The sequence below is a fragment of the Oryctolagus cuniculus genome, chromosome 16, assembly GCF_051225735.1.
Source record: "Oryctolagus cuniculus isolate XC-2025 breed Fujian yellow rabbit chromosome 16, ASM5122573v1, whole genome shotgun sequence".
Taxonomy (NCBI): Eukaryota; Metazoa; Chordata; class Mammalia; order Lagomorpha; family Leporidae; genus Oryctolagus; species Oryctolagus cuniculus.
Genome location: NC_142882.1, coordinates 61437296 through 61454363, shown reverse-complemented (window position 1 = coordinate 61454363; position 17068 = coordinate 61437296). Strand labels below are relative to the sequence as shown.

The following is a 17068-nucleotide window of genomic DNA, read 5'->3' as shown; positions in this document are numbered from 1 at the left end:
ACCCAGCACTGACGCACAAGGTCAACCATTTGCCTCAGCTCTTGGCAGTCGCAGCCACATTTTATTGTGAATTGTCTTGACCAAATCGATACTCCTTTGAGAAAGGCAAGACTAATGGAGAGTTACTTTTGTTGTGGAAAGTGATTTTGATATTAGACCTGAGTTTGCAGAGGAGAGAGTAAATACAATTGGGAAGTCAGAGGGAACTCAGAGAGCTTTGGCACTTTCCAAAGACACAGAGAAGTGATAGCACCAAGGAGAAACTGAGGACCTTGGCAAGCCCCAGAGGCCCCTCCTCCTACTCCTCCAAGTCCACCTGAGGAAACACACACACTAACTCAAAGGTTTTGATTCTGGCTTCTGGCCAGAATCACCCAGGAAGATCTGAAAGCCACATCAAGCCTTGTGAAATGATATCTGGGCATTGGGACCAAGTATAGTTTCTGGGTTTGGTTTTTAAGCTGACACCAATGTCCAGCCAGCTTGAGACTCACTGACCTAAGAGAACACAATTTCTATTCACTATAAACACAGCTTGAGGACAATTCTTCTCGACCTTTCTTTTACCTAGATGACCACACCTATCCTCCACCAATGTAGACATTTTGGAGCCAGTAATGACACAAACCCCCTCCTTTTCTAAGAGCTGACCTGGGTGTTTTAGGAATCGTGTAGCACACTGGAAACCCCAGCTTCCTCATTTCGGGCAATTCTTGGCAAACCTGAACTACGTGACAAACATGCACCTTCAAATATAAACAGCAGCAGCTACCATTTCCTCAGCATCTTCTACGAGCTGGATGCTCCTCAAGATGCTTCATATCCACAAGTGCTTGTAACTCTTCACGGTCAGCAACGTTGCAAAGTTCCAAAATATGCAGCTAATGCCGTCCCTTCTCGACACATGAATTTTCACCCTCTTACTCCAAGCCTCCACCAGTTTTTCACAGGACCACTGCAGTAGCCTCTTTCCCAGTCACCTGCTTTCCATCTTGTCCCCTTCCACTCCATCTTCTCTGTGGTAGCCAAGGTCATTTTTTTTTTAATTTTATTTATTTGACAGATAGAGTTAGACAGTGAGAGAGAGAGACAGAGAGAAAGCTCTTCCTTCTGTTGGTTCACTCCCCAAACGGCCGCTACGGCCGGAACTACGCCAATCCGAAGCCAGGAGCCAGGTGCTTCCTCCTGGTCTCCCATGCGGGTGCAGGGGCCCAAGCACTTGGGCCACAGCAGAGAGCTGGACTGGAAAAGGAGCAGCCAGGACTAGAACCAAGTGAGCCAAGGCACCGGCCCAGCCAAGGTCATTTTTGAGAAGCAGAAAGTGGCTTGCTTAAAATCCAACAGTGGCTTCTACTTGTCTTAGAATAGAAGCTAGCTTTCTCTCTGAGACGTGAAAAGCCTTGTGTGATACAGCTTCTGCTCCTAACCCACCCACATCTTGTGTGCCTCTTTCTTTGCCCACCAAGCTTGAGCCAAATAGGTGCCCTTCCAATGTAAATGCATGCTATTTTTTTCTGTCTTATGGCTATTAAACATGTTTATTCTGTACAGAATGCTTGTCCTGACTCCTTGCAATCCTTCTCGTATTGACCAATGCCTCAATCACAATGGCCTCACTTCTTACAGCCATTGAAATACCCACAGTGCCTATCACAAGCCCAGTCCTTAGCCACTTTGTAATAAATATTTCTTGGATGAACAAAAGAATCTGTTCTACAAATATCAAATAAATTAATTAACTTATCTGAGGACAAAGAGCTAATAATTTCTATTACAGAAATTTATCTCTTGAAGGAAAAAGAACATTCTGCTAGGATTTGTGCAATAATTTCTAAAAGAAAAACCAAGCCATCATGTTTATCCTGAAGACCTTAAATGACTGTAATTGTCCTGAATCTTTGTACTACACATAACCTAAGCCACAATTATGACTGCCTACGTCTAAGTACATCCAGCTGGTAACTTGAGGTTGAAAGGGTTTTGAAACAGTGGAAATCCTTAAATTGTTCAAATGTGCTTGTCACAAAGCACTTCTCTGAAATGCTGTCTACCCTGTCCAGTAGGAAGCCCCTGTGTTTTATCAAGTTGCAATCCAGTTGGGCCAAAAATGGGAGTTCCCTTTGGTCAAGTGGGGATGTGGCTGGTCCTCTCAGCATCTACATGTCTCCTGCTTGGCCATCTTGGGCAGTGTAGTGAACTCCTGATGGCTGGATTCCCCAGGACTTGCTTACCTGCACAGTTCTGCTGAGGCTCCCAGTGGACTTTGATGCCTTCTCTCTGGCAGGCCCGGGTATACGCCAGAAATGACTCACAATAACAGTTCTTATGGACTGGACATTCACACATGTCTGTCACACAGGACCTATGAGACCCAGTAGAGAGAAAAGAACATTTAAAAATATTAAATCATCAAACACGTTGAATACAACTTGAAGAAAGTACTGGTGGGAAGATGGGGAGCCCTGACTGGTTGCTAAAGGTAGCTATTTTAGGTTTGGAATCAAAGAAATGACATAAAAGTTCTGTGTGAAATGTAAGTGCTGGATGGCTTTGACCAATGTGACGTTAGATATCCTTTCTTCTAGACCAGAGCTGTCCAATAGAGCCTGCTGCAGTGACAGAACGTTCTGTACTCCCCACTGTCAAAGCAGGAGCCACTACCCACATCCGGCCACTTGGCATGTGGCTAGTGCAAAGGAAAAACCAGATCTCTGGTTTAATTTTCATTAACTTGGACGTAAATCGCCACATGTCCTGATGATCACCCTACTGAAAAGGCAGCCTTTAGAATATAGCCAAGGTAAGGGTGCCACTTTGTGAAAAGCACCAATATAAAAATGATAGCTTCTACTGCAATATAACCAAAAATAACTACCAATTTGATGGAAGCACAAGATCCTATGGCTTTCTGAGACAGTACAAATGGAATTAACTTTAAAATATCTTAAAATCCTGGTCTTTAGGAATACTGAAGCTCCATTCCTTGGTATGTAGCATAACACATCTCAAACAAACATTTTAGGTCCATAATTAGACTGAAAGATAAAGAGGACTGAGCCAAGATGTCTGTAGCTTAAGCTCAAATATGGAAATGATTGGCAAGGACACAAACTGACCTGAAATATGTTTAAACTGAAGCTAAGCAATATTCAAACATGTTGAAGACAAAGGCATAATAAGGACTTTATGTTGATGTATTACAACATGTTTTCACAAGCAACCTGTTGGTGAATAGTAAACAAGCATAGTGTAGTCTCTGTTCTATAAAGAAAAGGATCATTTTACAAATGAATAGAAGAACCCACGGTTGCCTTTGTAAATGGCAAAAGAGCAAATTATATTACATCTCCTGACTTTGAGAATAGTGTTCTTTCAATTGCACTAGACTATAATCCTCCCCTTCATCTTGAGGTAAATTTACTGCCTAACAATTCTGAGTTAACATTTATGTCCCCGGGATTAATAAAATTAAATTGATCTTATATTTTTCACATGTTATCCAGTAAATCTCCTTCCTTGTGGAATCTAATTCAAGACTGAAGACTGAAAAAAAGAATATTCAAGATTATAAGTAGCACCAATGACTTTGAAAAGTGATCGGGAGGTAGCCATGCAATGTCAACATCTGCTGGCATGAGGAGTCTGTGTCCACCTGATTACAGAGTAGTCAGAAAGCTGTAGGTAGAAATTAGCATATAACTGGCTCTGAACAGGGATTAAATGGGAGAAACTCTATTCAAGGATCTATAGACTCACAGTATACTCACAAAGTTATCATAGCCCTTCACTCACACACACACATACAGGCAACTAAAACTAACAGAGGCAAAAGGGGAACAGATCTGATACCTGAAGATACTACTGCATTTCACTGGCCAAGAGATTGTTTTGTAATTAATTAATTAAAAGACAATGTGACAAAGAGAGGGAGAAAGATGAAAAGAAGGGGAGAGAGGGAAGGAGGGGGGGGAGAGAGAGGGAGAGAGAGAGAGAGAGGGAGAGAAAGTAAGTGAATCTTCTATTCATTAGCTCACTCCCCAAATGGCTCCAACAGTCAGGGCTGAGCTAGGCTAAAACTAAGAGTCAAGAACTCTATCCAGGTTTTCTACATGAGTGGCAGGGGCCCAAGTACTTAAGTCATCATCTGCTGTCTTCCAGGCACATTAGCAGGAAGCTGAATTGGAAGTGGAGCAGCTGAGACTTGAATTGGCACTTCAATACAAGATGCAGGCTTCACAGCAGTGGCTTAACCCTCTGCACCAAAATGTAGACCCAACTGTGAGATTACTTCCTAAGTGATACTGTACTATATCTCTCCCTCCCTCCCTCCCTCTCCACCCCCATGTTTCTTCTCTCTGTGACTCTGCTTTTCAAATAAATAAGTAAATCTTTTTTTTTAACTTTTATTTAATGAATATAAATTTCCAAAGTACGGCTTATGGATTACAATGGCTTCCCCCCCCATAACGTCCCTCCCACCCGCAACCCTCCCCTTTCCCATTCCCTCTCCCCTTCCATTCACATGAGGATTCATTTTCAATTCTCTTTATATACAGAAGATCAGTTTAGCATACCTTAAGTAAGTATTTCAACAGTTTGCTCCCACACAGAAACATAAAGTGAAAAATAATAGATGATTTTTTAAATGATGATGAAATCAGATCAGACCTATTGTCATGTTTAATCCCAGTGAGAGTCAAGTTGGGAATTGATAATTTCTTCTCTTTTTTTTTAACAGAAGATCAGTTTAGTATACATTAAGTAAAGATTTCAACAGTTTGCACCCCCATAGAAACACAAAGTGAAATATACTGTTTGAGTACTCGTTATAGCATTAAGCCTCAATGTTCAGCACATTAAGGACAGAGATCCTACATGAGGAGTAAGTGCACAGTGACTCCTGTTGTTGACTTTACCAATTGACACTCCTGTCTATGGCATCAGTAATCTCCCTATGCTCCAGTCATGAGTTTCCAAGGCTATGGAAGCCCTCTGAGTTCTCTGACTCTTATCTTGTTTAGACAAGGTCATAGTCAAAGTGGAGGTTCTCTCCTCCCTTCAGAGAAAGGTACCTCCTTCTTTGAAGACCTGTTCTTTCCACTGGGATCTCACTCACAGAGATCTTTCATTTAGGTTTGTTGTTGCTGTTGTTTTTTTTTGTTTTGTTTTTGTTTTTGTTTTTTTTTTTTTTTTTTTTTTTTTGCCAGAGTGTCTTGACTTTCCATGCCTGAAATACTCTCATGGGCTTTTCAGCCAGATCCGAATGCCTTTAGGGCTGATTCTGAGGCCAGAGTGCTGTTTAGGACATCCGCCATTCTATGAGTCTGCTGAGTATCTCGCTTCCCATGTTGGATCACTCTCCCCTTTATTTATTCTATCGGTTAGTATTAGCAGGTACTAGACTTGTTTATGTGCTCCCTTTGACTCTTAGTCCTGTCATTATGATCAATTGTGAACTGAAATTGATCACTTGGACTAGTGAGATGGCATTGGTACATGCCACCTTGATGGGATTAAATTGGAGTCCCCTGGTATGTTTCTAACTCTACCATTTGGGGCAAGTCAGCTTGAGCATGTCCCAAATTGTACATCTCTTCCCTCTCTTATCCCCACTCTTATGTTTAACAGGGATCACATTTCAGTTAAATTTCAACACTTAAAAATAACTGTGTATTAATTACAGAATTAAACCAGTCATATTAAGTAGAACAGACAAAAAAAAAACTACTAAGAGGGATAATGTATTAAGTAAATCTTAAAAAAAAAAAAGTGATAGATCAGACACAATAAGCAGTCCAGAAAAAGCAATTTCTTTCCTCTCTATAATAATTTAATCTGTATTTCTTAATATCTTCTTGCAGTTTCATTGCAGAAATCCTACAAAACCATGGTCACTAGCAAGCACATTCAAACACCAAACACTCAGTGCTGCTTTTACATTGAGTAAAGCCTCTGGACTCACAGAGGAAAGCCAAAGAAAGCTTATCCTTAAAACACCCTCTAAATGTCCATGTATAAACCCATACCAACGTCATTTCTTTTGTTGTCTCAATTTTCATTTCAGACTAATCCACACCCATCATATTTATGCAAGACTTCACAGCAACATTTTTGGCTGTCCCATCTCTAATCTCTAATTCTATTCTCACTTCAATTCCCCAGTCAACTTGTCCCCCACCCTCTTTTCTGGCCCACTGGGGTGTGGTCTCTTTCTCTTGTACACAGCTCCCATGACTTGATATGGATGGAATGGCATCTAATGGGCCTGGTAAAACGGCCATATGCACAAGGAAAAAGGCTGCTAGTCTCACCATGAGAAAATGTGTCCTCCAATTTGAAAGAACCGCTACTGTAATTCTGAAAAATGACATGGACAATAAAAAAATAAATAAATAAAAGGGAACTGGTTGGGATGGAAGGATTGCTCATGACTGTTTTCCCTTCTTTTCTTGATTCCTACTTTTCATCTTAGGAAGCTACTTATGCAACTTAAATTATGGACAGGTAAATCCAATTCATTGTGATGACTGAGAGAAAATGTTTTATTCACACATTTAATAATCACTGCATACATATATTCTACCTCACCAATAGGGCCCATTGTCCCCACAAACACAATAAAAAAATATGCCTACATTTTGCACCTAAGAAAGATGAACTTTTTCTATGACTTGGCACTCATGAGAAACAACAGCAGAGGGAAGAACTATCAAAGCCAATCCTGAACTTGACATATTTTACATATTTTAAAGGCTTGAAAGATGTGTTTTGTCACAGAAGTTAGAAGTCTAAGATATTGTTTTTCACTCATCAAACTGATGATTATTTTTACACAAAATAATTCCCAGGGTTTATGAGGAGAATGGAGAAGTAGATATCCCCATACTCAGTTGGCAGAATTGTAAAACTTTCAGCTCTTACATGGAACATGACAGTCAAACATTTTCACATAGATTGTCTCCTGTTGCTATGGTTCTGATATTAGTTTGTATGTTCAATGTCCCCTAAAGGCCTACGTATTAAAAGTCTTGTCACCAAAGTCTTATGTTAATAGTACTAACAGGATGAAATCTTAAACTAAGTATGGTGTCAGAAGGCAGGCCTGCCTGATCTTAAACTGTGAACCTCCAAACTGAGAGAAAATAGACCTCCTTCCTTCAAAAGTCATTTGTCTTAGGCATTTCATTATAGTAATGAAATGCAATTCATGTACATTAACATAAGATAGCGGTGGGATACAGTTATTATTACTACCCCATTTACAGACAGGGAATTTAAAGCTTGGAGATATTGAAAACCTTGCTCAAGGCCAAATGGCTGATAAAAGATTCAGATCTCAAAACCAGGACTACAACTCGGTTTCCTCTGATCTCCAAACCCTTATTCATTTGAACTACATTAGAAAATCTTTCTATATAAAAACTTGGCAATATTTATGAATATCCCAGAGAAAAGTTCTTATCCTCGGAAAGGAAAATTTTATATGTAAGGAAATAGTAATGCATGTATACAAAGGCATCAAAAATTGGATTTTCATCACTATTTAAAGTCGTGAAGGGAGATAATGTAAATTACCTACAATGGATGGCTGGTTAAATATACTTCAGCGGTGTCTACACAAAGAAATGCTCTACAGTCATTACAGTGATGTTCTGGAAATATATTTTAAAATGTTCAAGAGAGATTAACAGAAAAAAAAAGCAGGATAACAAAAAACATTTCAGTATTGTGTAATCGCACATAGAGATAAAACTAACTGAAAACAGATATGCCCAAACAGTCACAATGTTCAGCTCTATGGGGTGGAATCATGGTCCTCCCTAGCTTCTTCTGATCTGTATTTCCTGAAATAAACACATATCATTTGTCTAAAATGATAAACATTGCAGTTTATTTTTAAAAGAAAAGAATAGCATGGAACATATGAACATTTGAATCAGAATTTAGGAACTATGATGGCAAATACAGAATAAAGAATGGGAGAAAGTTAAAGTATCCCTTTGTAGATCTTAGTTATTAAGTAATCCTGCTGCTGAAATCTTTCCAATCTGTGTATTAGTGGCCTCCTGACTCAAACTTTTATTCAATTCACTCTGTGTTGTCTTCACACTTCCACCTCATTGGAGTTTTGATGCTATCAACTTGACATCGAGATGGATGGAATAGATAATGGAATAATTACACATGCCTCTGCTGATTACAAATGAATTTATTAAAAGAAAAATCAAAATCTTCAAATGCACTGCAAATTTCAGGGAGGGCAAAACTATTTTATGCAACTATTCAGTCTGTGTTTAGCACACTGAATAATTTGGTATGAGATGTATCTTATATATTTATATTCATTTTATGGAATAAGTCGCAGAATCTTATCACTTTCTAGTAGTTACCAAGATTAAAGGCATTAGTATCCCTGGTTTCACAGTGCCTAATTTTTTGCAACCAGTATGTTCTATTTGATGTTGAGTTGGTCAAAAAATACAGCTGCCCATTACTCTGAGAAAATGCATTGCATTATACTGAGCTGTTCTAAGATAACTCTATAGGTAGAGAGCATCTGCATACTCTTTGGGTTTCCACTATACTGGGATTAACAAGATGACAAAGGGATCAGTCTTGTGCAATGCCTTTAAATAGACTTTTTGTCCCAAGAGCTTTTATTTAGTATATCTATAAATGGTTTTCTGATTTATCTCCTCTAGTCCTGACATCTTCCCTGGACATAAGCAGTGCAGGCAGGACTCTTGCTCTGTGTGTGGTTCAGGCAGCTTCTTGGTGCCACAGGACTGAAGGTGATGCCCAGAGTCACTGCAGGGTCCCAGTGTGCTCGTGTCCTTCTATGCAGCACTTTGTCACACACCAACTGCTTCACTTCTCTAATGGTTTTATTTGTGTGTTGTGTTTCAATGACTCTTTGAAAGCAGGTTTTCATCCCTTCCTCACAGCACCTTACACAGTAGTAGCATAAGAAACAACCTGCAGTCATTTCCCTCCTTGAAATCCATTTGATCACATTCGTCTACAGGACAGCCTTCAGCACCCTTTTCCCCTTCCCATCAAGCTACAACCACTGTCTCTTGCAATGATCTAAGACAGTAGCCAGTAGCCACATGCAGCTATTTAAACTGGTATTTACATTAACTACAGTTAAGTAATATCACAAATTCAGTCCAAGTGTTCATGGCCACCATATTGGGTAGTCTGATTAAGAACATCGCCATCGTCACAGAAAGTTTTGCTGCATGTCAGTGCCAAGCATGCAGCCCCATCAACCTCCAGAGCACATTCCCATCTTCCTAGCGGGATGCAGAGGTGTAGTCAGATGAGGATCAAGTTCCCTCCTCTCACTGGGCGCCTATGAAGAAAGTTTAAATTTCTTGGCATCAAATTCAAGGTTGCAAGCAACCTAGACTTCAGCCTACTTTTCTAACTTCATCTCTCTTCCTCATTCATTCTTTTACTGAGTCATAGTCAACGTCTCATCAACCTTGGGGCTTCCTCCCATCTTGCTTTTCCTGCCCCCGAATTTACTCCCTTGTCTTTTCCATTGACAAATCTGATGCCTGTCCTTTATCAATGGGACCAAGAATGGTCAGCCATCCCGATAGGTCTCGTGTCCTTCAGACAAATCTTTGAACCGTTGATTATCTGTTTTCCTGCTGGGAACAAGGGCTGTGTCCGATTCCTCTAGCCTCAGACAGCGTCTTTCAGATGCAGCTTGGTAAATATCCAGCTAATCATCAAAAGAGTTGATAAGAATGACCTGATAACCCTTGTCCAGCTTCCACATGGTTGGACAGTTGCACAGTGATAGTTGAAGAGATACTTGAATTCTAGCCACCCCAGCTCCCCGGCTGCTGCTTAACATGGCCATGGCCGAGATGGTTGCTTCAACAGCAACCTTCCCGCTGCCATCTTCATTTTTCAATTTGCTGCACTCCTCTCCTGTCTCTCAGGGAAGGGTGTGTGAGTGTGAGTGTGAGAGTGTGTGTGTTTAAATTTAATGACTATTAGAGATTTGATGAGAGAACTCTGCTTTAATGACACATTTCCAGTAAAGCACATATTCAATATTGTAAGAACAATCTATGGTTCTTCACATTATTAAAAAGGCAAGCCTCCAATACTGCTAAAATCCAAACATCAAACATGTCTATGCTTCCTAGCAACAGCACATCCAAGTGGTTTCCCTCTGCTTTCTCTGGCACAAGGGCTACTTCTGTCACACACAGGCAAGTCCCTCTGCTTCCCAGGCACAGTTTTGAAAGACAGATGTGTTAACCACCAGGAACTCTCCGCACTGCTTTTGGGAGAACTGGGGGTAAGCCAGGAGTTACAGTAGCCGGCTTGATCTGAGAGCCAGATACCCCAAGCTCTGGCTTTCATCTCTGCTACCAGAAAGGGCCATAGGTTAGGCTGTTTGTCAAGCTTGAGGTCAGCTTTTGTAAAAAGCAGTAACAGACTCGGTCAGAACTCAACAGCAGGAGAAAGATAACTAGAAAACCACATTAGGGTCACAAGGCTCTACCTGCTCTGCATACCTGGAAAGTCTGCTTAGGCCTAGTCTGCCTGGGCATCAATGAAAAAGAAGAGGGAGAGAGTGTGGGAGGCAGGGTCCTATTTGGACTGAAGTGTGGCCAGATACCACTAGGCTATTTAAAATTCCACTAGTACTTTAACCTTTGAAATTCTGCCCTCACCCCTCCAACCGGGATTGCACAGGAAACAAGCAGAGATAGCAGCCAAGGGAAGAAGGTCCCATCAGGAGCACACATTCGGCCTAGTGATTAAAACACTGGTTAAGATGCCTGTGTCCCACATTGGAGCGCCTCAATTCAATATCCAGTTCCAGCTCCTGATTCCAGCTTCTTGTTGACGCAACCCCTCGGAAATAGTGGTGATGCCTCAAGTAGTATCAGGTCTTGTCACCCAAGTGGGAGACCTAGATTAAGATCCTGGCTCCTGGCTTGACCAAACCAGGACCGGCCCCTGCTGATGTAGGTCTTTGGAGAGTGAATCAGTAGATGGAAGTCCTCTTTCTTTCTACTAATCATAATTCACTCTTACCCAGCACTAAACAGGTATGGAGAACACAGCTTTGTCATGAAAAACAGGCCAAAAGATCTAATATTCTGCTCCATGGAGGGTGCTTCATTGAGCTGTTAAGGGATGGGCAGGGCAGCCATGGAGCCAGTAGCAGGGAGGTCCTGTGGCTCCCTCCAGATCCTTCTTGGGCCACAGCTGGCCAACACCATGGTGACTGTCTACTCTGGCTTAATACTGTTGGGGATATTCCTGGTTTTGTGGCTGATTGGGGTTCCCATGTCTAGCCATTTCTATTTGCATGTCTATTTTATGAACGTGATCTGGGGTGACAGGGCAGAAGAACACCAGGAATTGGAGTCCAGCCTGTTTCTCTGGGGGTAGTGACAGAACTTAATTCCAGCCCAGCCTCACCAAATTCCACCCTCCTATGTCCCAAATTAGACCCTAAGCCCACTCCTAGGGGAAAAGAAGGAATCTACAGAGCTCTGCTTATTCCAAGGACTAGGCAAGGCATACAAGTGAACAAAGATACATCCACCTAGAAGAAGAGACTGTACAGATACTAAAAGCCAGACTCCCAAAGGATGTAGGAGTTGCTACGGGCAGCAAGCCACAGCAGTGGGATACCAGGACTAACTCCACCGGATGTGGCACGAGTGGGAGCAGACTTCACTGCAGAGACACATGAGTTGATCTTGAGACATTTGTGGAATTTTTCCTGGCTAGAGAACAAGGAAAAGGAACTTGCAGGGAAGAGGAGGAGTCCAAGTACAGGCACAGGCTTTCCAAATCTCAGAATCTTAGCCTTGATAGTCATGCGGTCAACCTCTCACTGGCAACAGACGAAGCGAAAGGTCCCTCTCCAACAGTCACGCGGCCTCTTCCCGAAGACCTTGCAGGACAGGGAGCTCATTTCCTTTCACAGCAGCCTGGCAGCTCTGAGGGGCAGGAGGCGTCTTCCTTCTGGGCTCCTGGGCTGCATCATGGCCAGCGGTAACTCTCAAACCCGCCGCCCAGAGCCCACAGTGTCAGCAAGCTCCCGCCCATGACAGCTCCTCAATTATCTCCCTGAACGCCCCTGCTCAACCCTGTGATTTCTCTTCTGCCTCTGGGGCCCTTCCCTCCCTGTGCCCTGCTCTCCTCCTGCCTTGACAAGAACACGAATCTAACAGACAAATTAGCCAGAAAAGAACTCTACCCTACCATTTTGATAATTATTCACAGTGAAGCTCCTTGTGATTTCCTGCCCTCTGTCCCTGTCTTATGCACACTGCCTGCTTATCTCCACTTTCAACATTTTTACCTAATTTAGACTCTACTCAGATACCAAAATGCATTGATTTTTTAAAAAAATCCTCATGACATTCTCCAGAAGGTAAATGACATCACCAGCATTGCCAAATCCAGCCCAACAGATGAGTTCTGGAAACAGTCATTAGCCTCCGACCCTCCTCTACAGCTGTGGGTTATTTCTGTGCCATCGCGTAGACAGGTCACAGAGACCTGCTTTAGAAAGGAACAATGCTTAATGATTTCCCATGGGTACGAATTTTAAAAGAAGGGCTGCAAACTTACTTTTGGTAGAGCTTTGCTTTCAGCAGTGACCAGAATAACCGTCATGCATGTTCTGGGATCTAAAGTTTCCCCCTGGATGGGGCTGTGTATCAGGCCGTATATGCGAAGTATAATCTCCATGGCTGTAGTTGAGTTTTCTTGGGTCTCAAACCTGGGGAAGGTATGTGTGCCACTCTGCATCTTCTATGCCCAGGGGCTATAACTTGAATGGGGCCAAACCAGAGATTATATCTGAGTATCCCTTATTGAAAATGCTTGGAACCAGAGGTGTTCTGGATTTTAGATATTTGCAGATGTTACAGTATTTTTACACATACTTGATGAGATACCTTGGGGAAGTGACCCAAAGCTAAACATGAAATTCACTTATGTTTCAGCTATACTTCATACAGCTGAAGGTAATTTCATACAGAATTTACATCGCAACTAATCACAGGAGGTCAACTGCGGGATTTTCTACTTGCGGCATCAAATCAGCTCTACAAAGCGTTGGATGTTGGAGCATTTGGGGTTTGGGATGTTCAGATTAGGGATACTCGACCTTCCCTATACCAGGAATACTTTTCCTGGGAAGACAAACATGGATGCCACGGAGGGCACGCCTGACTGTGGCTAGCAGGCATTTGCTGAGATGTCACTCTTCTGGAGAGAAAGAACTCCTCATCATTTCCTCTGGGCCGGATTTTGGCAGAGCCAGGCAGATCCTGCTCCATAGACACAGCTTGCCAGAGAAAAGACGCCTGGTCACTACCCCCCTCTAGTGGCGGAGAGTTAGAGCACCGAGTAACGAACTCCCTAAATCAAACTATTTGGTTTTTGGGAAGCTAGTTGATAAGGGGGGGGGGGGGGGGGTGCGGGAATGACTGCATGGCAGAAAATCAATCCCTTTTCTCTTAAATGCATGCTCGATTCATCACTGTCACCCTCAAAGTGAAATAACTGTAAGGCCAGCAGACTAAGTCCTTGTGCAATGCGAAGAGCCTGGCCCTGGTGCTTGTCGGGAAGCGTAAGCACTGGAGTTCTACTCCTGTGGAGGGAAGGAGCCTCAAGAACCGCTTCCTCATAAAAATCCCATTTTACCTACACACTGCAGCTAGCTTCATGTATTTTTGTTTTTAAAAATAACCTCAAGTGCAAAAGAATATCAGAACTGTACACTTTAAGCAGAAGTGAAACACTCTCCACTGTAAGATATGGAAAAAATCTAATCTTTTCTTTCCACTCACTTCACACAGAACACTTCTGGTCACCAATATGTGTGAGGATTGTCCCCACCGGCCACCAGGTTTCCAGTGGATCCCAGCCCAGTGTCTTTGATTTAGCTCAATTCTGACATTGTCTTTCTGGACTTAAAGGTCAGACCCCATAGCAAGGGGCTCAGGCCTCAAGGCTGCCCTCACTTCAGACACCAACCACAAGCACGCTGTCCTCCTAAAGTTTCCCACAACTCCCTCCTCAAGGTTTGCTAAATTGCTGGCTTGCTTACAGATTCGGGAAAAACATTTCACTTGGGTTTTCTGGTTTATTATAAAGGACACAGATGAACAGAACAGTCAGACAGAAGGGATGCAATAGGCAAGGTGTAGGGGAAGAGGCACAGAGTTCTACCTTCCAATAACCTCTAGGTGTTTCTCCTGAAGCCCCCTGAACTCTGGCCTTTTGGGTTTTTAGGGAGGCTCTGTGACACAAGTGTGATGGATCGCACCTTTGCCCATTGGTGACAGATTCAAAGGTGCAGTCCCTCTTCCTTCCCTGGCAGACCCAACCTTCTGATCCCATGAGCAGCTCCTCTGCTAACCAGACTCCGTCCTGAGGTGATCCAGGGCCTAGAGAGGGGCCTGCTGGGAACAAAAGCTGCTCCTTTCACCCACAGAACACCAAAGGATTTAGCAGCTCTGGTCCTAACAGTCAGTAAACCAATCAGAAAGGCCTTAGGAGCTCTATGTCAGGATCTGGGACCAAACACCAATGAATGCATTTCCCACCTACTAAGTCTAAGATGGTACAAAGCCAGGGCTGAAGGTGCCAGTGGACAGCCACTGACAGCCTGCTACTTCAAAGGGCCAAGTCTCAGTTGTGGTTATTTATTTATTTATTATTTATTTATTTAGGTAAGCTTGACTTTTAATCTGCAAAACACTCAGTGCAAAACCCCATAGCACTCCTAGCCTAGGACTCTAGGCTTGCCCAGCATGCGTCCTATCAGTAGCTCATATCCACACTTAGAAAGATTCTCCAGAAAACGGAAGGAGCTCTTTAGGCAGAAAATCTTAGGATCTCCCTTCTGATGACCCTATCTCAACCTATCTGTATCCCTAACTGATACAGACATCTTTGTAAAAAAATTATTTATTTGAGAGTTAATTACAGAGAGAGGGAGAGACAGAGAGGAGGTCTTCCATCCATTACTCCCCAGATGGCTGCAATGACAGAAGCTGCATCAATCTGGATGCAGAAGCCAGGAGCTTCTGCTGGGGTTCCCACGCAGGTGCAGAGGCCCAAGCACTTGGGCCATCCTCCATTGCTTTCCCAGGCCACAGAAGAGAGCTGGATTGGAAGAGGAGCAGCTGGGACTTGAATGATGCCCATTTGGGATTCCAGCACCACAGGCAGAGGCTTAGCCCACTACGCCATAGCGCCGGTCCCTGACATAGGCATCTTTAAAGTCATCCCATTTCATTCACTTCCTGGGTCTGCTAAATGTAGCCAGTATGCTGGGCACGGTGGATAATGCAGAACAAAAGAAGAGCCTACTTTGGGTCTCAGGGCCTTTCTTGTACACAGGGGAGAACAGCTCAAGACTGGGCCAGAAAACAAGGAGTGCTGTTGACATTAAGAGGGCGCTGGCTCTCCGCAGTCTGTAAGTGCAGGGCTGACACTTGAGAGCAGGTGCTCCTTAAGTTTTGCTCCAAGGGCACCCTGGCCATCTCTAGAGTCCAGAGGGAGGCAGAGGTGCCTGCCTGAGAGCCCCCAGGTCAAGGTCTACTGGAAGAGGCAGCAAGATAAGAACATAGCACATTTGGGTTAAAACCCAGCTTTGCAATCTTGGGTAGATTATTTTCCCTCTCTGTACCCTTCTTTCTTTGTCAAATGTCATTCAGGAAAAATAAATGAAAATTGATATTGTAGCCCATAGCTAATCTCTAGTGAGCAAAGAGGTCCGAGTCCACACCTGGAAACGGAATCGCAGGCTACAGGACCCAGCAGGGCAGAGCTGCAGTTGCCCACCTCTCCCCCAGCTGAAGTCCAGGGTGCAGAAAAGGGGCTTTGGATTCTCTTTTCCATCACTCTAGGTGACACCCTCCTAGCACCATTCTCTGGGGCTCCTAGCCTCAGCAGAGCCCCTGTGAAATCTGGCCATCTGCACAACAGCAATGCCAGCAGGGGCCTGCCTGTTGCAGCTGCAGCAGCGGCCTCCCAAGGGCAGAAATTAGGCACGAACACTCATAAGGGGTTGTGAGGAAATCTCGAGAGTGGAGCCTCCAGCATCTGGAAGCCACACCCCAGCCACACGCAGCAGCCACCGACAGCCCACTGCTTCAAAGGGCCAAGCTTCCACAGGCCTTTTGCACATCAGGCAGTGGATGGCTGCCAAGCCCCACAAATGGGCAGAGGCACAAATCCTCCACGACGTGCATTAATAAAAGGGTGGCAGGGGTGGCCGTCCCCAGAGGATGCGGTGTGGTGGTGAACTTTTCAGACACTGAGACCTCTCATCAAGCATCTGCTGTGCCTGTTGGCTCCATAATAAACCAGCGTGACTGCACAAGGCAGGATCTCTTCACACTGCATGCTCTGCACCAGTCTGGGCTATATCTCGGGAACTTGGTGCACTGCGCCTCAACCCAGGGACACCCATCCTGAGAGGCCCAGCTCGCCCCATCCTGGGCACGCTGCCATCCTCAAGTCAGAGAAAAGAGTCTCAGTGATCAGACATTCCCCAAAGCCAAATCATAAACACCACAGGCCAAAGCCACCACGCCAGCCTCCCCATCCCGTGCTGGAATGACAGCACCCTCAGATGAGCCCCGACGAAATGAAAGGTGAGCTTTTTTTTTTCTATAAGTAACTAAGACAATTGCCTCAGAGACCCCAGAATATTCTTCCAAGACATCAAACAATTATTTTTAAACATCACACTGTTAGCAAGCGGCAAAGTCGGCATTCAAAGCTGGAACTGGGCTCCTTCCCTTACAACACGTTGCCTGCTAGATACACCACAAGCTGTTCCTTCAACCTGGAACGTCCTCCCACGCCCTTCCCTTGGTGAAAATCACTCTCCCTTCAACACGCACCTCAGCAGCTTTCTTGGGAATGGTGTCTGTGGTCTCCAAACCAGAGGAGGTCCCTCTGAAGTGTTCCCCTGGTTTTCTTGCATGGCTCCAGTCACAGCCTGTGAGTGTGCCCTGGGTGATCGGTCCTCACTCTTTCTACTGCTCTGTGCCCT

At 43.8% G+C, this 17068-nt stretch overlaps 1 protein-coding gene across 5 annotated transcripts in view; it reads right to left on the bottom strand.

Moving 5' to 3' along the window:
- Positions 1-17068, bottom strand: part of BMPER (BMP binding endothelial regulator) — a 279909-nt gene that overhangs the window by 13687 nt on the left and 249154 nt on the right. For all 5 annotated transcript variants that reach the window (XR_016222615.1, XM_002713750.6, XM_051853278.3 and 2 more), the window contains one exon: positions 2232-2362. Coding sequence is in view for 4 of the 5 variants with exons in the window: in XM_002713750.6 (XP_002713796.2) it covers positions 2232-2362 (131 nt within the window). In the remaining variant the exon portion in view is untranslated. The remainder of the gene's footprint in view (positions 1-2231; positions 2363-17068) is intronic.